The sequence below is a fragment of the Leopardus geoffroyi genome, chromosome C1 (assembly GCF_018350155.1).
Source record: "Leopardus geoffroyi isolate Oge1 chromosome C1, O.geoffroyi_Oge1_pat1.0, whole genome shotgun sequence".
Classification (NCBI taxonomy): Eukaryota; Metazoa; Chordata; class Mammalia; order Carnivora; family Felidae; genus Leopardus; species Leopardus geoffroyi.
The window spans coordinates 96,415,571-96,434,755 of NC_059328.1; the positions used below are offsets into that span (position 1 = coordinate 96,415,571).

The 19,185-nt window shown below is 37.5% G+C and overlaps 1 protein-coding gene across 2 annotated transcripts in view; it reads right to left on the reverse strand.

Moving 5' to 3' along the window:
• Window positions 1-741: 741 nt before the first annotated feature.
• LOC123598467 (monocarboxylate transporter 1) overlaps window positions 742-19,185 on the reverse strand; it is a 58,503-nt gene continuing 40,059 nt past the window's right edge. For both annotated transcript variants that reach the window (XM_045478685.1, XM_045478684.1), the window contains exons 2-5: window positions 14,670-14,930; window positions 9,970-10,113; window positions 4,890-5,756; window positions 742-2,671 (exon numbers count right to left, since the gene is read on the reverse strand). In XM_045478685.1, the coding sequence (XP_045334641.1) occupies window positions 2,400-2,671; window positions 4,890-5,756; window positions 9,970-10,113; window positions 14,670-14,886 (1,500 nt within the window). In that variant the 5' untranslated portion in view covers window positions 14,887-14,930 and the 3' untranslated portion in view covers window positions 742-2,399. The remainder of the gene's footprint in view (window positions 2,672-4,889; window positions 5,757-9,969; window positions 10,114-14,669; window positions 14,931-19,185) is intronic.

Below are 19,185 nucleotides of genomic sequence, written 5' to 3' on the forward strand. Positions count from 1 at the left end.
TGCCTGAAAGAATTTAGACAGGGAGTCTGTACCAAGGAAGAGAACTATTACCAAAGTTAACTTTTTTTTTTTTTAACATAAGAGTTCTCCACATGGCATAGTTTACCAAACATTTATTCTTCCCATCTTTCTATAAATTGTTTTTATTCCTTTTGAAGCTGAAGACCCCTATCCCCCTTCTCCTTAGCTCAAGATGGCTTGTAAGCCTTGGTTGCCTAATTATTTATGATACTGTCATGTCTATGTGAAGTTCCCACATGTATGAAATTAAATTTTTCTCCTATTAATCTGTCTTAGGTCAATATAATTATTAGGCCAGCCAAAGAACCTAGGAAGGAAGAAGGGAAAAGTTTTCCTCCCCTACTGGGGAAAATAATCCTGCACTCCTCCTCCTCCACCCTACCTCCCCTTCCCATTTCCTTTACTTATATTACCTCACTGACAGTGATCCTCGTTTTTATGGAAGGGGAAAGAAGCACATAGAGGTTATGGACTCGGGGCCATGGAAAATAGCAGAGTCCCAACTGGAGCTGAGCCTGCCAACAATCACAGCAGGCTTCTCCCCTAAAATGCCTCCTCCATCTGCCATGACACTCAGGCACTGAAAGGGAGTTTTCATTGTGTCCTTAAGTCTAACTGCTTTGGATGCTTTCAGAGAGGTGATTTCAAAATTCCCCTCTTCTTTGCCTTAAAGAAAAGATGAAAGAAGAAAAATATAAATAAAATTAGCAATATACACAATTCCCACAGCACATAAGCTAAATGATTTAATATTAGCAAGGGCCAAAATGGATCTTGATACTGAAAATAAAGACACACTAATACTTTCTCAAGAAAATAAACATTTGGAGGGAGAAACATTTCTTAAAAAAAAGAAAAAAAAAGTTTATTTGGAAAAGCCAGCCTCTTACACAAAAGGTTTTGTACCTATACTTTCTTTCACTGTGTCAATTACAATATTTTTAAATTCACGGAATATAATTTATCGAGTGTCTATCATTATCTTCTTGCGCATTTTAGAAGATATTAGGTTAAAAAATATTTACAGTTTTCATTCTGGTCCATCCTCCCTATCCTTGTATTAAACCCATTTCTCTACTTCTCAAGTAAGTAAAAAGGGTCACAATATCTTTAGGTTTGTGTGGAAAGTAAGAATGTATCCAATAATTGTAAGCAAAACATAATTTTCTGTCAGGCCTGAGAAAAAGAAAAGGAGCAACTTTCCTCCAAATCTTATCCTTATTTGTTTGCCTGGGGCCAAATTGCTCTGGCTTTCTTTAATTAGCAAACATTAAAGAAAAAAACCCAAATATACAAAGATTGAATATCTCACACGCAGCTCTAAGACAGACACAGATATAAATGGAACCACTATCAATCAATGGGGGGAAATTCCAGGAAAATCATTAACAAAAAAAGATTCCAAGTCTCACAGTTTAACTGAGGTTTTGGTAAAACTGAAGCTGAATTCAGCTGCTGTTTGAAATATCTGTCTGCATTTAATTAGATGTGTTGTATTTACTAATAAGGAGGCACAAATACATAGTTTTGCATATTTTAAAATTAACTTTTACACTGAAAAATACTAAGTGACCTCAAAGGGGGCAATGGCCTATAACCACTCAAAATGCATCTTTGAAAAGGGAAAACAGTAATGTAATGAAATCAATTCTCAAACACTAATATTAGCATCCCAAGAAAAGATTCCAGAGAGGTGCTGATGAGTACAATGTGTCTAGAATGGCCAAGATGTTTCCAAAGCTTTATGCCTTAAATTTCCTAAATATATAGCTAGCAGGCACTATGCCAGGCAACTATTGATGCTAGGAAAATATTTTAGTCAGGATTTTATAAAATCCCAACTTGCAATGAATATTTCTACTTATAAATCTTCCAGTGATGATGTATGACACTATATTACAAGTAACAATGAAACAAAGATTAATTTTAAATTTTAGATTGGTCTCAAACAAGTTAGTTGTTACTCTTCCTTACAACGTAACACTTAAAATAGATGAATTCAGCAGAATGGTTTAAAAAGTTAAGGCTCCCTAAAGAGTTCTAAAGACTAAAACTTAAGGCACATATTATAATCTTCTGGACACTGGTAAAAGCTAAGATTTAAACAAACAAACAAACAAACAAACAAACAAAAAAAACCCCATACTACTTCCTTCTGTCATTCTTTGCCAACCACTCCCTTCCCAAAGGTATGGCATTTTAAATTCAGGCTACTGGTAAGGAGTGAAACAAAAATTCCATCACTGAACACCTGGTATGATTTCCCACACAAATGTCCACTATTTGCATTGAGCACCACTGCTGGATTACAGGCCAGTAGAACATTTTCAGGTATCTTGGGTCACAAGCTGCTCCATTGACCCTTGGGCCCCACACGTTTAGACTGGACTCTCCTCCTCTTTGGGACTTCCTTCTGTGTCTTTCTGCTCTTCAGATTCTGCTGTGTATTCTTTTGGCTTCTCAGCAGCATCTACACTGGTCTCCTCCTCTTTATTTTCCTTTTTCTGCTGCTTCTCTGCTTTCTGTTCTTTCGCCACAAGCCGATAATTGATGCCCATGCCAATGAAGAGATAGATGCCTGCGATAATTAGGATCACACCACACGCCCAGTATGTGTATTTGTAGTCTCCATAGATGTCATTCAGACGACCTGAAGATATCCAAAACACAGTTATGTGGGCAAAAGTGAACAAGTATGTCTTTCCCAAATGAAGCTGAAGGATCTACTCAGAAAGATGTCAACCAATCCTCAAAGAGCCCATAAATGACAAATTAGTCTAAAAAAAGAACTGCTAAAAATTATCTCTTACGATGTCACACTTGGGTTTTAGATGGCCTTGCATATTTTGTTATTTTTAGCAACTTGAAAATAATGAAATCTTTCCAAATTTGAGCCAGGAAACACCTACAGATCATCTAGAATCAATTCTCTGGATTCACAGTGGAAAAATTTGTTGCTCAAAAGAGGTTTAGGAGTCTTGCCCCAGGCCACAGAGCTAACTGCAGTCTCCTGGCCAATGCTCTTTCGCTGACATCAGCATTTCCCAAAGAGCGGTCCCTGTGAACACTTGGCCTGTGCTATACAATTAACAGCAACACCTTTCCACCATTCGAAGTGCTTAATCCTCACAACAGGCAGATTCTGTCATCATTCCCGCTGTATGATGTACAAACTGAAGTACAGAGACCTTAAGTAACTCGCCCAAGGTCACAGAGCTCATAAGTGAAATAACATGGCTTTTAATCCAGGAAGTCTGACACTGAAGCTGCCCCTGTAACCTCCTGAGTGTTCCCAAAGTCAAACTTAGGGAATGGCATAACATATTCCTTTCTGGTAAAGATTCACCATGTGCATATTAAATAGGCTTTGCAAGGTCCTCTGGTAATCTATCAAACTTGGGGTTTCCAAAAATTTTTTGGCCGTGAAATCCTTGTTATAGTAAAATTTATTAGCATCTCACCCAATTGGTTAGTTAAGGAATAAACACCCAAGAGGACTTAATACAACCAATTCAAACATGATTCCATATGCTTTTCTAACTCAGGACATCGTTCATTCAGCAATATTTATCGGGCTGACACATACACTTGGCACCGGGCTGCTGGCCCTGAGGATAAGGGAGAGCAGAGGAGAGAACATCCACAGTTCAGTGGAGAAGAGAAATGTTAATCAAGTAATTATACAAGCCGTGACAAGGAGTGTTTGAAAGCAGAAAATAGGGGGTTGGGAGTAGCAAGCAGGGTCAGGAAAGCTTCTCTTACAGTGTAAATGAAGCAGGGACCTAGAGGAGGATGGGACCCACCTAGGAGGAGGGGATGGGAGAAGGATGAGGCCAGAGCACAGCAAGTGCAAAGGCAGGTGGTAGGAAGCTGGGGTGTGAGAGGGGAAGGAGGAAGGGCGGGGCTGTTGGAGCAGAGAGAACAAAAGGTGAGTGACAGGAAATGAGGCTGGAGAGATTGGAAGCCAGGCTGGGGGGCGCCTTGTAGGCCACAAGGGAATTTGCTCTCCACCCCAAGAACAATGGGAAGCAACTGGAAAGATCTCATCAGCTGGAATATCGAGTTTGTATTTGCCTGCAGAGTAGAAAACAGATTGTAGGCTGGCTAGAGTGGATATGGGTAGACCAGTCTGGAGGCTACTGGAGCAACCCAGATAGGGGACAGGAACTGTGGATGGGGTGGTGTTGTGACAGAAAAAGTGGGCCGACTAGAATCACTGGATATGGGGAGGAAGACAGCAGTATCAGAAGGAGAGCTATATGTCTTCTTTATGTATCCTTATTCCCCAAATCATACTTCTAAAAAGTCTACATCTTCACTAATTTGTTATCTAGTGAACTATTAACTGAAAAGATAACCTTAAGAAACAGTTCCCAAATTTATACTCACTTACTAGCCATGTGATGTAAGGCAAACTATTTAACCTTTCAAAGCTTCTATTTCTTATGAAGTAGGAACTATGACAGTCCTATTTCATAGGCTTATGAGCTGTAAGAGGATACAGAAAATGTTTAGGACAGTCCCTGGTAAACCAGGAGCTCACATGGTAGCTATTATCAGAGGTGTTGTATTTTACATGTTTTCTACAATAAGCCCCTAAGTTTTATGAAGATAAAACACTTCAAAAAAGAATGCCATTTGTAAAAATATTGGACTCCCCTTTCAACTTGATGGTTCAATGCAATTTGATTCTGTAAGGATCTGAGCAATTATGCTGTGCCAAGCATTGTGTCAGCACTGAGGCTACAGAGATGAAAAATGCTCTCTGCCACCCAGAGGCTCACTAATCTCTGCTTTTTATCACCTTTCCAATTTTCTATGCCTGTTTTATGTTAAGAGGACCAAAGAGGTAGTAAGGCATACTATACCTAAAAGTGGCGGCCCCAAGAGGACAGGACAGCATTCCACAATGGTCACCAATCCCACAGCGCTGGAGAACCTCTGGGGTCCAACAAGGTCCATCAGTGTTTCGAATAATACGGAGCTGAGCCACCCAAATGCAAATCCAAAGAATCCCGCGTAGACACAGAACCCAATGTAGCTGGAGGATAAAGGTGCTAGCAGATGACACACTCCATTTGCAATAATAGAAGCAGCAAAAAAGTACTGAACTCGAGGTCTTATCCACTTTGTGTTGGCTACAAGTCCCATAGAAGGTCTGGCTACCATATCGACGAAAGCCAGAATGGAAAGAAGGAAGGCAGCCTTCTCACTAGAGTAATGTTTACTCTTGCCATAATTACTGAGAAAGACCAAAGGAGTAAATAGTCCAAAAAACATGAGCACATTTCCGGAGAGGTATAGCAAAAAGCCTCTGTGTGTGAACAGAGATAAGTCCAGGAATTTATTAATTGTTTGGAAGACTGATCGTTTCTCTTGTTTGGGGTTTCCTCCAATAAGATCTGTATTTGCATCACCTACTCCCTTTTTTCCTTCAGATTTTCCAGCATCCTGAAGGGATTCTTTAGACCTATCTTTCCCTGCGTTGGTTGGCGGGGGCCCTATCGGTCGCATCAGGGCACCAGCTACACAGCAATTTAGTAGGAGGCCCCCAAGAATTAGGAAGCTTCCTCTCCAGCCAAAGATACCAAAGAAAGCCTGATTGAGGGGGGCCAGAGTAGAGAGAAACACAGGGCTGCCTGCCATGGCCAGTCCATTTGCCAATGGTCGCCTCTTGTAGAAATACTTGCCAATCATGGTCAGAGCCGGATTCAAGTTGAAGGCAAGCCCAAGACCTGGGGAGGAGGGTTAAAAAGAATCACATACTATAATAAATGTCAGCAACGTATTTGGAATTACTTAACAAAACAAAGAAATTAAAATAAGAGTTATAAATAATGGAAATGAGACAAAAATCCTCACCATTACAGGATATACTGTATAATGGTTTAAAGTGTGGTATCTAAAAGCAGACATATGTGGGTTCAAATCTCAGCATCGCAACTTGCTGGTAATGTCGGACATGTGAGTGTCTCCTAATACGTAAAACAGGTGCATAGTGCTGTTGGTTAAAACAGTGCCTGGCATTGCAGTCTGCACTCAATAAATGTTAGTTATTTTTATTATTGTTTATAGTATTTGAAGGTGAATAACTATTTGTCTAATCTCGCAAAACCACCTGAGGAATCATCGTAATGACAGAAAAATCATTAAGTGGATAATTATCAACTAGAGACAAGTTTTACAACAGAAAGTGCAACACAAAATTATTCCTTTTATAATAGCACCAAAGGGGCACCTGGGTGGCTCAGGTGGACAAACGTCCAACTTGAGCTCAGGTCATGATCTCATAGTTCATGAGTTGAAGCCCCACATCAGGTTCCTGTTGTCAGTACAGAGGCTGCTCCCTCTCTCTCTGCACCTCGCCTGCCCGTGTTCTCAATCCCTCTCAAAAATAAAGAAACATTTTAAAAAATGACTTTACAATAGCACCAAAAGTAAAAAATGTGCAATTTTAATCACTGCAACTGTGTAACTTTCCTAAAGGGTCAGAGAATGAAAACACACACACAAGCGCACACAGTTTTTGGACAATAAAACACAACATCATCAAGACGTCAATACTCCCCAAATGAATGTATTAATTTAATGTGATTCCAATGAAAATGTCAGTGCATTTCATTTTGGAATAGGGTAAAATGACTCTAAAACATACTTAAGAGAATGCATGGGAGTCAATTAGGAAGTCCTCCTGTGGTACAGGAGGAGTGGAACAAACAGTAACAGATATTTAAATGGACTTCCAGAAACTACAGTCATTACAACAGTGTGGCTCTGACTCAGGCATAAACACTGATCCGTGAAAGTGGACAGAGTCCATGAACATTTAATGTAAAAAAATATATTATATATATATATAAAATAAATATTATGTATATATATAACATATATTTTAATGTAAACATTATATATACATACACTTAATGTAAAAGTGAAGTTTTTAATTCCTGTAGAAAGAATTGTTCAATAAACAGCGCAAGTAAAAGTGAATATTCAAATAACTTCTAGATGCTTTCCCTGGTCCCTGCTTGTTTCCTACCATTTATGTTTAAGCCATTCACAGAGCATTAAACCGATACACCAGAGCAGATCACTCCACTGTTTCAAGCCTGATAGTGGCTTCCCAACCATAACCTTCCCTTACGTTAACTCCCTTCCGCATCTCATACCAGATCATTCTCACCTGTGCCAAGAAGTACAGTGTTGACCTGGGGCTTAGGTTCCCCTAGATTTTCACAAAGCTAGTTCCCTGTTTACTCAGATTTCTTGGTTAAGGACATGTCTCCAGAGCACCCTACCTTCATAGACCACCTAGTCTTTCCCTGTCAGAACACTTTGTTTTGAGGCTTTGTATAGCATTATTACTAGCTGATATTTTCCCTATTTATTCATATATTTGTGAGTAGTATTGTCTGCCCCCTCCCATTAAAGAGTATGATTTAGCCCAATTTTGTTGTTCTATTCCCAACAGTATCTAGAACAGTGCCTGATACACACATGGTTGTTAATAAATATTTGAGGAACGAATAAAAGAGAATAAGCTGAATAACCATGTGGGAGCAAACAGACTTTTATATTTCTTCTCATTTTATGTAAAATGTTTTCTTCTATTCAGAAGTTTTAAATGTAAAACATGGCAGGGGGAGGGGAGGGTACCAGATGTTTAAAAATAGGCAAATAGGGGTGCCTGGGGTGGCTCAGTTGGTTAGGCATCTGACTCTTGATTTTGGCTCAGGTCATGACCTCACGTGTTCGTGAGTTCAAGCCCTGTGCATATTAGGCTCCGCCCTGGCAGTGGGGAGCCTGCTTAGGATTTTCTCTCTCCGCTGCTCCCCATTTGCTGGTGCATACAGGCTCACATGCACGCTCTCCCTCTCCCCCTCACTAAATAAATACATAAATCTTATAAAAATAAAAAAAAAAAAACTTAAAAATTTTAAACGTTTACTTATTTTTGAGAGAGAGACAGACCGTGAGTCAGGGAGGATCAGAGAGAGACGGAGACACAGAATCCGAAGCAGGCTCCAGGCTCTGAGCTGTCAGCACAGAGCCCGACATGGGGCTTGAACTCATGGACCACGCGATCATGACCTAAGCAAAGTCGCATGCTTAATAACTGAGCCACCTAGGCGCCACCCCTCTTTCTGGTTTTTTAATGTTTATTTTTGAGAGAGACAGAGTGTGACTGGGGGAGGGGCACATAGGGAGGGAGACACAGTATTCGAAGCAGGTTCCAAGTTCTGAACTGTCAGCGCAGAGGCCGATGCAGAGCTTGAACTCATGAACCATGAGATCATGACCTAAGCTGAAGTTGGACTCTCAACTGACTAAGCCACCCAGGCACTGCCCCCCACCCCAAATTTTTCTTCCAAAGAAAAGTCAACAGAAAAAAATTGGCAACAGATATTTGGAGGGATGGGGACTGGGAAGTTATTGTTTAATGGGGTCAGAGTTTCAGTTCTGCAAGATGAAAACAGTTCTGAAAATGGATGGTAGAAATGGTTGCAAAACAATGTGAATATAGTTAATACCACTAAACTGAACACTTAAAAGATGGTTAGGAAAGTAATGTTATGTTATGTGTATTTTCACACATGTAAAAAAAAATTTGGAAAAATAACTGTGTCTTATGCAAAGGGACAATAATTTAACATGTAAAGTTACTACACATTATTCTTAAACAAGTGCACAAAAGCCATTAATAAGAATTTTGTACAAAGACAAAAAAACCCCAAATACACAGCCACAAATTAAAAATATTTACTTTCCCAATAATCAAAGAGATTTAAATTAAAACGAGGAGAAGACACCATTCACCCGATGAAATGATTTTTAAAAAAGATAATATCCTATTTTTGCCAAGGCTGTATCCCCTCTCACATGATGGTAGAGCTCTTAGTGAGCATGATCTTTCTGGAGGGCAATTTAGCTTATATGTATTTTTCAAAAACATAGCAGTTCCACTTTTACAAAGTTATCCTAAGAAAATATTCATGTTCATAAAGGACTATTGATGTAATACTGTTTACTAACAGTAAGAAAATGCAAAAAAAACCCCAAAAAACAAAAATTAAACCCTAAATATTGAACAATTAACTAAGAAACTGGTCAAATAAAATTATGGTATATATTAGGGAGCCTGTTTGGCTCAGTCAGTAGAGCATATGACTCTTGATCTCAGGGTCGTGAGATCTTGGCATACAGCTTAATAAAAAAAAAATTTTAGTATATATCTATTCAATGGAATATTGTTATCAGAATAATGACATGGAAAGATGTTCATGGTATCTTGGTAAGTGGAAAAAAAAAGGTTACAAAACATAATCTTATCATTTTTTGTATTAAAAGGTTATATGTTTGTACACAGAAAAAAGTATGGAAAGACATACATTAAAATGTTAACAGTCACATCCTCTGGATTGTGAAGTTATAAGTAATCTTTATTATACTCATCAGCAGTTCATTATTTTAATCTGGCTATCAAAAAAGGAAGAAGGGAGTTATTAAGTGGATCTTTTATCCCTCAGAAATGTATCTGGACATTCTGTCAGATAATTCCAGCTTTATGTTTTATGCTCTCCTGCTCCAATAGAAGGCTATTCCCTGTGTGAGGAAGAGGTAATGAGAAAGAGTAATAACCAATGATCAACCTTGCAAGAAGTTGCCTGACACATTTTATCTACCACCATTGACTATTCTTAGGACAAGAGATGCTATCACCTCTTTGATTCATTCATTCAACAATGAACACATACTGTATGATAGCAATTTCTTTAAAAGTTTGATTTTCTAGTACCCTTAAAAGTATTTATATAGCTCTTCAAAATGATAATCAAGTAATTTCCATAAGGAAGGAATTTCACTCAAAAGATCTGAAAGATGAATGTAAGTAAAAAGCAAATAGCCAGTAATAAACTAATGCTTGAAAATGAACCAACAGCAACTCACCTCCAATGACTCCAACACACAAGTAAAGTTCCTGAACGGTATTACAGAAAGAAGCTGCAATCAAACCACAGCCTGACAAACAGCCACCAGCAATCATGATTGGACGACTGCCATATTTATTCACCAGGATACTGCTGATAGGACCTGGGAGAGAACCAGAAATTTAGTAGCATAGAAGAAAGGAACCAACTCCTGCACATCTATAGAAGGCATTAATGACACTAAATGACAAGTTCTCCAAAATAAACAGAAAACAACAAAAGACGATGGTAAGAATATTGCTTTCTATAATTATTTCATAGTCAAAGTATATTAGAAATAAAGATGCTAAAAAACATCACTGTGTGCCTTCTACATCTATAAATGTTGGACAGAATTTTGCTAAAATATAAAAGGGCTCTGGTCTCTCCTCGGTCGTCTTCTTATAAGGCAGAACTGGCTGAAAACACCTTGGTAATGGATGTTTGTCGGCTTGTTGTCATATCTAGGATATGATCAACGTATTTAATAAGTTTGCTCCGTTTTCATTTTTTGGACAGGCACTCTGACATGATGAGATGAGTTTAGAGTATTATTTATACATTATCATAAATGCGGTTTGTGTCATATTTTTAAAAAAGAAAAAAATGAAAATGACCAATATTTTTTCCAAGTTTAAGTAATTTTGCAATTAGGAAATCTAACTTTAAAACAAAAAAAAACTGTTCCCAGTTTTACCTACATGTCTCAGGTACTGAATTGAGTCTGTCTTTCAGAGTTAACTTGGCTCCGTGCCTATATTACTGTTTCATGGTAACAATACTGTGGGGAAAAAAGCTTGTGGGAGATTAAGTCAAATAATGGTCAAAATATCTTGGGTCTAACAACTCAAGAAGATAGAAAATAGAGTGTTATTCTGAGAAAATCAGATTAAAAACAAAAGAAAATCTGATTAAATTTCCTCTGCTAAACAGATGAATACCAAAATATCAGCTTTTCTTGAACATGAGAGAAGGAACCAAATAAAATTTGAAGTATCATAAGGATCAGGAAGAAAAAGATTTGTTGTATTTATCAGTTTTCAAATATGAATATCAAATGGCCTCTCCTTACTTGCTACAAATAGGTATAATCTGTAAGTCCTTTTACCAAGCTTTTAAATGTTAATTGTAAGAAAGTCTTATCCAAACCAATGTTTTAAAAGCTGTAACACAATTCTTAAGTAGACTAACAGTATTTCTAATTACACTAAATGACATTCATTGAATTTCATTTATGTATAAGAATACTTATGTCTCTACTTCATGGATATGGACTTGTGGGAACGACACCTTTGTTTACCTGACACTGTACCTCGTCTGCCTGGAAAAGGTAGATGACTGCAAACAAAGGATCACTGCAATGCATCAGTAGGGAAGGGGACACAAGGAAATGATCTGCTGTTTGAACACTGCAAAGTCACAAAGCTACTGAAAACCAAGTTTCAAATCCAGCCCGTTTCTCCCCATTACATGCACTCTATGTGTGTGGAACTAAACTACAAAGCAGAAGTCATACAAATCATGTTTTTCTTCTATTAGCACAGTAAATTCTGACCTTCTTCTGTTCATTCTATAATTAGTTCCCTAGAAGACAGTCTACTTTTTAAAACAAATATACAGTGTATGTATTCAGAATATACTACTGGTTATATGTTGACATATTCTATTTCCATAAACACCATGGAAAATTCTGCAGTTACTTATATTGTAGTACTACACTCAAAGTTGCAGGATGATACAATTAAAAGGTCAGGCTCTGACCCCAGGGAATCCAAATTCAAATTATGGTATGTATGCAAGAAGGAATCAAACCTTTTGACATCCTAGTGTTTCAGAGTACTCACTAAGTCTATCTCAGGGGCTGGTTCCAGAAATGGCTGCTAGGAGAGACTTCAGGCTCAGCTTGAATTTGTATAAAAATTTTTCATTGACTCTCTAAGTCACTTCATGAAAATATCAGACCACGGCTGGTTTGGAAATAATTTGAATTTATAGCTTATGTAAGATGAAATAATTAAAGGGGCGCCTGGGTGACTCAGTCAGTTAAATGTCCAACTCCTGATTTTGGCTCAGGTCATGGTCTCACAGTTCGTGAAACTGAACCCTGCATCGGGCTATGCACTGACAGTGCGGAGCCTTCCTTGGATTCTCTCTCCCTCTTTCTCTGCCCCTCTCTGGCTTGCGCTCTCTCTCTGTCAAAAAATAAACATAAAAAAAGATAAAATAATTAAATACTGGAAGAATATTCATGAAATATTTCCATATAAATTCCATATAAATTTTCATATACATTCTGTATAGTCAGAATTACAAAGGTCAAAATAACTGCCACATCATTGATTCTGTGAATTAGAAGTTAATACTGTAAAGCCCACAATATTAAAGTAGGAATGTCAAAATGACGTACGTTAGTGTGAAACTGAAAATATGCAAATTTACACTTTCATGTTAAAAAAAAAAAAAAACTCAAGTAAATAAATCAAGAGTAGGCAACTAAGATTTCCTCCCCTAAAAATACACTTATGCTCTAACAAGCATCAGTATATATCTCTGAACCAAAGCATTAAAAAAGCCCACTAAACCACTCATAGGTCAAAACATATTAGCGTTGAGGGTGTGGCCCAAATACAGAAGTTACAGAATTATGGCAGTTTAAAAACTGATGATAATTCTTAGGGGATATACCACTTAGGAGCCAATCAAAACAAAATAACCCATTTAGGAAAAATTCCACCACAGGCTCTCAATAGGCAATTTGTCTTTCAGAGTTATTTCAGGAAGGATGGCCCCAATTAGCTATCATTAAAAATAGAGAGGGGTACAGTTCATAGGCCTATTATAACACGAATTCAGAGAAAATGTGCTAGTTATCTCTGGGTGAGGACAAAGAAGGAACTGTTTTCCCAGAAGAAAGTGTCATGTGCAATTAGCACAACTGACATCACTTACTTTTGATGCAAAATACAAGTGGCTCTCAAGCTCTGTGACAGCTCCAAATTGCAACATGTGAACCTCTGGTTCATCCTCAGCTCAACACACATTGAACACACACCTGGAGTACTTCTGGATAATACTTATGCCAAAAATTTCTTCAAGCCATCATAGTCAAAACCTGATTTGAAAATCCAGGCACATGGAGTTCAAAGCCTCTAAAACTACTGGCTCTTACAATCTAAATAATGTCCAAAGTCCCTTTTGGTTTCTCTGAATTTATAAAAAGAAAATAACTACTACAATATAGCACTTAGGTTCTCTTAAAAGTACTTAAACAAAACAGGCATACCTTCAAAATTCAAAAGGCATAAAAAGATACGCAGTGAAAAAAGAAGCCTTCCCACTCCTGTTCCAAGTCACCCAATTCACCTCTCTGTAAGGCCACTAGGTTACCTGTTTTTTCTGTGCAATGAAATTATATACTTAATTAAATTAGGACTTCAACTATTTACTGTTTCAGAAGTTTATGTTATTGTCTCAGTTGGATTATGAACTCCCCAAAGGCAGGGATCAGGATCAAGTGTTCTCTGTCACTCACAAGACCTAGCCTAGAGGAGGTGGGGTGGAGAGAAAAAAACAAACAAACAAGACCCAGCCTAGGGTGAAATATGTGCCTAGTGCTTAATATTGGTTCAATCTGCCACCAGGTTAGAAGCCCAAGGCTAAAGTTTTACAGTTGAAGTATAGAATCTTTATATTGGCTGGCTATTAAGGAGCTACATGTGAAAATAAGCTAAGGTACTAAACTGCCACCAAAAAATAGTATTAACAGAGGTGAAAGCTTGGCTAAATAAGCACCATGAGACACTGTCAATCTCAGTAAATAAATACACTTGGCTTTAGAATCTCTCACTAAGCAACTATACATTTTAAGTATTATGGAAGGTTTTGACTTCTACATGTTACATTGTGATTTGATGTTCCAAGGTGAAACAAACTATCTTAAATGATGTTAAGTAAGCAACTTACTCTCCGTATCTCCTTTAAAACATGTCAAGGAAAACAGAAAGGAAAAAGTGATGAAACTTAAGCTAAAACTTAAGTTTAAGGCGAAACTGAAATGCTTTTTAAAACATTTTTTTAATGTTTATTTATTTTTGAGAGAGAGAGAGACAGAGTGCGAGCGGGAAGGCGGCAGAGAGAGAGGGAGACACAGAATCTGAAGCAGGCTCCAGGCTCTGAGCTGTCAGCACAGAGCCCGATGCGGGGCTCGAACCCACAAACTGTGAGATCACGACCTGAGCCAAAGTCGGATGCTTAACTGACTGAGCCACTCAGGTGCCCCTGAAATGCTTTTAGGACAAATAACATCACAAGGAACAAGGGGAAGATTTTATTCAGTTCTTTAATGCTAATGCCATGAAAAGATTTTATCTGAGACTTTGAACCATGCTACTATTCAGGTGAGCCTGATTTATTTCAATTCTCCCAACATCAATTTAAGAAAAACCTTCATGTTTACATCTCAAGAATCTAGCAGAGAGCAAGAAGAAAAACCAGTTGTGCACATGTCATTTTTCTGAGCGCTTTTTAAAGCTCAATGATTAGGAGTTAGACCAAATCACAGCTCCTTACAGTTTCTCATTTCTGTTTCAGAATACTACAGGGGAACAAACAGAGCAAGAGTTGTCATGGTTAACAAGAATGAAAAATATGAATAAAACAGCAGGCCTTGGGGGTTCTTACCTCCACCATACATGACAGCCAACATGATTGAGGATATCCAGGACACTTCACTGGTGGTGGCATTGAAGATACCTTCAATTTCTTTGAAGAACACAGTAATGGATTTGGGAAACGCATAAGAGAAGCCGATGGAAATGAAGGCTCCAACTACTACCGCCCACCCCCAGCCTCCATCTGGGGGAGTATATCCAACTGGACCTCCAATTGCTGGTGGCATTTTATGTGTAGATGAATTCCAAAATGCAGTTCAAATCCAAATATCTGAAAAATATAAAATTAAAATACCATGTCAACAATAAAGCACTCCCACCAGCAAGGCACTTGCACACTTTATGGCCAGCTCTCAAGTAACTGAATTGTTTTTCAATATTACTTTTCCAATAGAGATTATCTTCTAAGGGCATTATCCGAAAAAGAGTCTTAGAGCCATAGTATTGCCCATAGTTTTTAGTAGGAAAACAGCTCCTTATCATTTAAGGAACCATAACGGAAATAAATCCTGTTCAATAAATATAGCCTTTGTATTTCAAGTAAGCATACTTGTTTTAGAAGTTAATATAATTCCTCAAATTATTGTGAATAACTAAATGCCTCATTTGATTTATCTGCATGCAAAATCCACGTAACACATGCCACACACAAGTTTCAAGTTTTAAAACAGACTTTTATAAGTTTTCCCCTTTCCCAAAATGTATTCTTCAATACTATTTTCTTTTTACTTTCTCTTATATGCTGACAGAATATTAGGAAGTGGGTACCCAAGTCACCAGATACATAGCAATTTGCAAAATAGATCATTCTGAACACACAAGAATTTCATTTAATGGGCTGGAAAATTATCTCAGAAAAGTTTCTTTTTATTTATATAATTGCTTTGACTCAAGATATTTTTTCCATTATATGACAAGAAAAGCCCCTAAACAATAGCTCAGTCAAGTATCATTAAATCCACAAATTGAACTATGATGTCAAAAGATGATACTTCAAATTAAAAATTGTCCCCTTTTCTTGAAGTGACCTAGTACTAATGAATAGTATGGTTAGAAAATGCAACTTTCAGGGTGCCTGGGTGGCTCAGTTGGTTAAGTGTCTGACTTTTGGTTTCAGCTTAGATCATGATCTCATGGTTTGTGGGATCAAGCCCTACACTGGGCTCCGTGCTGACAGCGTGGAGCCTGCTTGGGATTTCTCTCTCTCTCTCTCTCTCTCTCTCTCTCTCCTCCCTCTCTTCCCCCCCACTCCATCTGCCCCTCCCTTGCCCACATGCTCTCTCTCAAAATAAATAAATAAACTTAAAAAAAAAAGAAAATGCAACTTCCTGTTAAATTATGAATAAGAAGATACGAGTGAAAGGAAACAACAAAACTAAAAGGCAGCCTACGGAATGGGAGAAGACATTTGCAAATGACTTATCTGACTAAGGGTTAGTATCCAAAATCTATAAATAACTTATCAAATTCAACACTCCCTCCAAAAAACTCAGTTAAGAAATGAAAAGACATGAATAAACACTTTTCCAAAGAAGTCATCCAGATGGCTAACAGACACATGAAAAGATGCTCAATATCACTCATCATCAGGGAGATACAAATCAAAACCATGATGAGATATCACCTCACACCAGTCAGAATGGCTAAAATTAACAACACAAGAAACAACAGGTGTTGGTGAGGATGTAGAGAAAAGGGAACCCTCTTGCACTGTAGGTGGGAATGCAAACTGGTGCAGCCACTGTGGAAAACAGTATGGATGTTCCTCAAAAAACTGTTTCTTCCAATCCATCTGAACACTTCAAATAGGATTTAAGAAATGAATGTTGCAGGATAGGAAAAAAGTAGCCCATAGTGGAAGCTTCCCTAAAAGCAAGGACATAGGTTGTCTTTATTCACAAAGGACATAATTGTCCATATAGGCAATGCTAAAGAATATTAAGAAAAAGGTACTAGAACTAAAAATAAATTTAGGTTTCAGGATACAAGATTAATAAACAGAAATCATCTTTTTATAAACCAGCAATCAGAATTTTCAAGTAAAAAAAATAACATTTACAACAGCATCAGAAAACTACTGAATAGGGATACATCTAATAATGTACAAGATGTATACACCGAAAACTATGAGATATTACTAAGAAATTAAAAAACAAAAAAAAAAAATTAAAAATACAAAAGATAACCCATCCTCATGGTTTGAAAGACTCAATATTTAAATTAGGCAAAAATTTCTAAAAGCATGTAACACATTTATTAAAAAGTATCTAAATTGGATTTCAAGCTATAGGTTGGGAGAAAATATATATAAAATATATCCAACAAAAGACATGTCCAAATCTTTTATAAAAAGATCTTTTATGGCTTAGTAAAAGACAAGAAACTCAAATAAAAATGGACAAAAAATTTGGGTAATTTATCAAGATACATGAATAACCAAGAAGTACATGAAAAAATGATCAAAATTATTAGTCACTTGTGAAATGCGAATTATAATAAAGAGATACTGATATAGGGGCACCTGGGTGGCTCAGTCGGCTAAGCATCCGACTTTGGCTCAGGTCATGATCTTGCAGTTAGTTCACAGGTTCAAGCCCCACATTGGGCTCTGTGCTGACAGCTAAGAGCCTGGAGCCTGCTTCAGATTCTGTCTCCCTCTCTCTGCCCCTCCCCTGCTCGTGCTCTATCTCCGTCTCTCTCTCTCTCAAAAATAAACATTAAAAAAAAGAGAGAGATACTAATATATATCTACTAGAATGACTAAAATTAAGACTGATAATACCAAGAGTTGGTGAGGATATGAAGCAAATGGAACCCTCTGTTGCGGGTGGTAAAGCAAAATGGTACAGCCAGGTTGGAAAACATTTTGGCAATTCCTTAAAAAGTTACACAAACATATGATCCAGCCATTACACCCCTAGGCATTATCCAAGAAATGAAAACATACATCTTCATAAAGACTTTTATGAGAATTCTCTAATAGCTTTATTCATAATAGCTCAAAACTGAAAACAATCCAAATATCCATCAAGTGAATGGAAAAACAAATCATGAGATAGCCATAAAATGGAATACTACTCTGCAATAAACAGAACTACTGATGCAAACAAGAACATGGGTGAATTGTAAAAATGTTCTGCTAAGTGAAAAAGGACTAGACCTAAAACTATATTCTATATGGTCACATTTATATCAAGTTCTAGAAAGGCCAAATTCTAATAATAGAAAACTTATCAGGGAGTGAAGAGAAGAGACTGACTACAAAGGGGCATGAAAGAACTTTTCAGGGATATGGAAATACTCTTATGATTTGGCAGTAGTTACTCATCAAATTGTATATTTAAAACTGGCTAATTTTATTGTATGTACATAAAATTGATTTAAAACAATAGTTCAAAGGCAGTGTCAAGGCAGATAAAATCTGTTTAGTGGCATATGGAGACAATACAAAAGCAAAAGATGATGGCAAGCAAATTTTCTCTCTTGGCCACCTGGTGGTTAAAAATAAGAGGAGGGGCGCCTGAGTGGCTCAGTCAGTTAAGTGTCCGACTTCAGCTCAGGTCATGATCTCATGGTTCATGGGTTTGAGCCCCGCATCCAGCTCTGTGTTGACAGCTCAGAGCCTGGAGCCTGTTTCAGATTCTGTGTCTCCCTCTCTCTCTGCCCCTCCCCTGCTCACGCTCTGTCTCTGAAAAATGAATAAACCTTAAAAAAAATTTTTTTTTATCAAGTAAGAAGAGGAAAAGGAAGAAGACAAGGAAGAGGAGATAGTGCTCTCTTCTGAGAATTCACAACTACAGGCCTGGGTGAGCTTATGGTTGGCAGGGCAATGTCTGTGGGAAATTTCTGTTGTTCTTCCAGAGATATGTTTGACTTTGTCAGTAAGATTTCCCACAGACAAAGCCCTGCCAAACATAAGCTGATGATCTCAAATTTCAAAACACTCAAGAACCAATTAACCATGAGTGAAGTAAAGCCAACTCAATATAGCTGGATTAGACACAAGAACTAAAGATAATGGTATATTTGAAATGATTAAAAGCATGAAATAAGAAATTAAGAACACTAAATAAAAGCAACACATTAAAGACTATTAAAAGAGTAGGTGACTTGAAACAGAACTTCTAGAAATAAAAAGTGTACACAATGAAATTCATAACAGGTTAACCAGCAGACTGAACATAGCTAGAGAGACCATGAACCTGACGACAGGTTTGAAGAAAAGTCAATTAGGGGAGAGCTTTCTTCTTGATCTGTGAAAAATTTAGAAAAATAGACTTTAGAATGGGAGGATGTGCATACATCTAATGGAGCTTTGGAAGAAGACAATGGAAAGAATGGGGAAGAAGCAATTTTCAAGAGTTAATGCCTATACCTATTCCAGCTTCGATGAATATGAACCTACAGTTTGAGGAAACTCAACCAGATAAAGAAAAAAAAAACAAAACAAAAAACCACCAAGAAAATATAGATTACATAATGTGGAGATAATCACACTGACAAAACAGAATTCTCACTGATTTTGA